General features: G+C 65.3%; 1 protein-coding gene across 1 annotated transcript in view; it reads left to right on the top strand.

The window, feature by feature from the left end:
- Positions 1–1,120, top strand: part of EMIHUDRAFT_454433 (hypothetical protein) — a 7,069-nt gene that overhangs the window by 3,568 nt on the left and 2,381 nt on the right. The window contains exons 10-12 of the mRNA XM_005791732.1: positions 68–148; positions 482–670; positions 700–1,120. Coding sequence (XP_005791789.1) covers positions 68–148; positions 482–670; positions 700–722 — 293 coding nt within the window. The 3' untranslated portion in view covers positions 723–1,120. The remainder of the gene's footprint in view (positions 1–67; positions 149–481; positions 671–699) is intronic.

Raw genomic sequence — 1,120 nt, 5'->3', positions numbered from 1 at the left:
AGGCGTCCGAGTCATGATTGGTCACTGACACACTACGTGATTCACTAGAGAGGAGATCTCCTCACTTGGCGAGTGCTTTGTCGAGGCGTTCGAGACGGACACGGCGCGAGGCGCTCCTCGCGCGGGCCTGCTCAGCGGCGTCTTCCAGGTGAGTTGACTCGTTCATTAGTTCATTAGCCAGCGGCGACACAACCAACACACACACACACACACACACACACACACACACACACACACACACACACACACTTACACACACACACACACACACACACACACACACACACACACACACACACTTACACACACACACGCACACGCACACGCACACGCACACACACACACACACACGCACGCGCACCGGGCCTTGCACCTTTAGTGCCGCGGGGCTCCTGTCGTCTAGACGTGGAGTCGGAGGGCTGCCCGGCCCTTCACCACCTCGTGTGTGTGGAGAAGCTTTGCCGCACCTCACCTCTCCCAGGTGGTGCTCTTCGTCGCCGGCATCGCGGTGCAGTACGCCGTCTTCCCGCCCGACGGCATGCGCGAGGCGAGGGCGAGGGACAAGGCGCGGCGCCAGTCCCGCTACCTCGAGCTCAACGACAACTGACGGGGCGGAGGGAGGCGCGTGCAGCCTCGTGGCGCCAGGGACCGGCGCGGCGCCCTGGCTACCCTGCTGGCGGCCTGCTCGAGGCGTCGGATAAGCGCCGGCTTGTACGGCTTAGTTTACGCCCCGGTTGCCCGTTACGAGGGGGCAGGGGCCCGCCCTGCCCCTGGCCGCGGGGCGCGGGCGCCGGGCGCTACCGCGGGAGTAATTTGGATTTCGTGTGGTTGGAACCCGGGAGTACACATGTACGAACGTCCTTGATGCTTGAACTCCAGGGTACAGGTATGCCAGGCCCTAAAACGCTAACACACGGGCCCCGCACAGGCCACAGCCGTGGCGGAGTGTCCACAGACACACACGCCCTGCCCCCCCCCCCTCCCCCCTGCCTGCCGGCGGGAAGTGCACCGCATGCCACATATGTGAGGATGGCAGACCTGTGGTCCTCCGCTGGGACGGCGCTCTCTCACCCGGACGGCGGTACCCGCCAGACGGGCGGCGAGGAGGCGCTGGCGCCGG

The sequence above is a fragment of the Emiliania huxleyi genome (assembly GCF_000372725.1).
Source record: "Emiliania huxleyi CCMP1516 unplaced genomic scaffold EMIHUscaffold_110, whole genome shotgun sequence".
Lineage (NCBI taxonomy): Eukaryota > Haptophyta > Isochrysidales > Noelaerhabdaceae > Emiliania > Emiliania huxleyi.
This window is presented reverse-complemented; position numbering and strand designations above follow the sequence as displayed.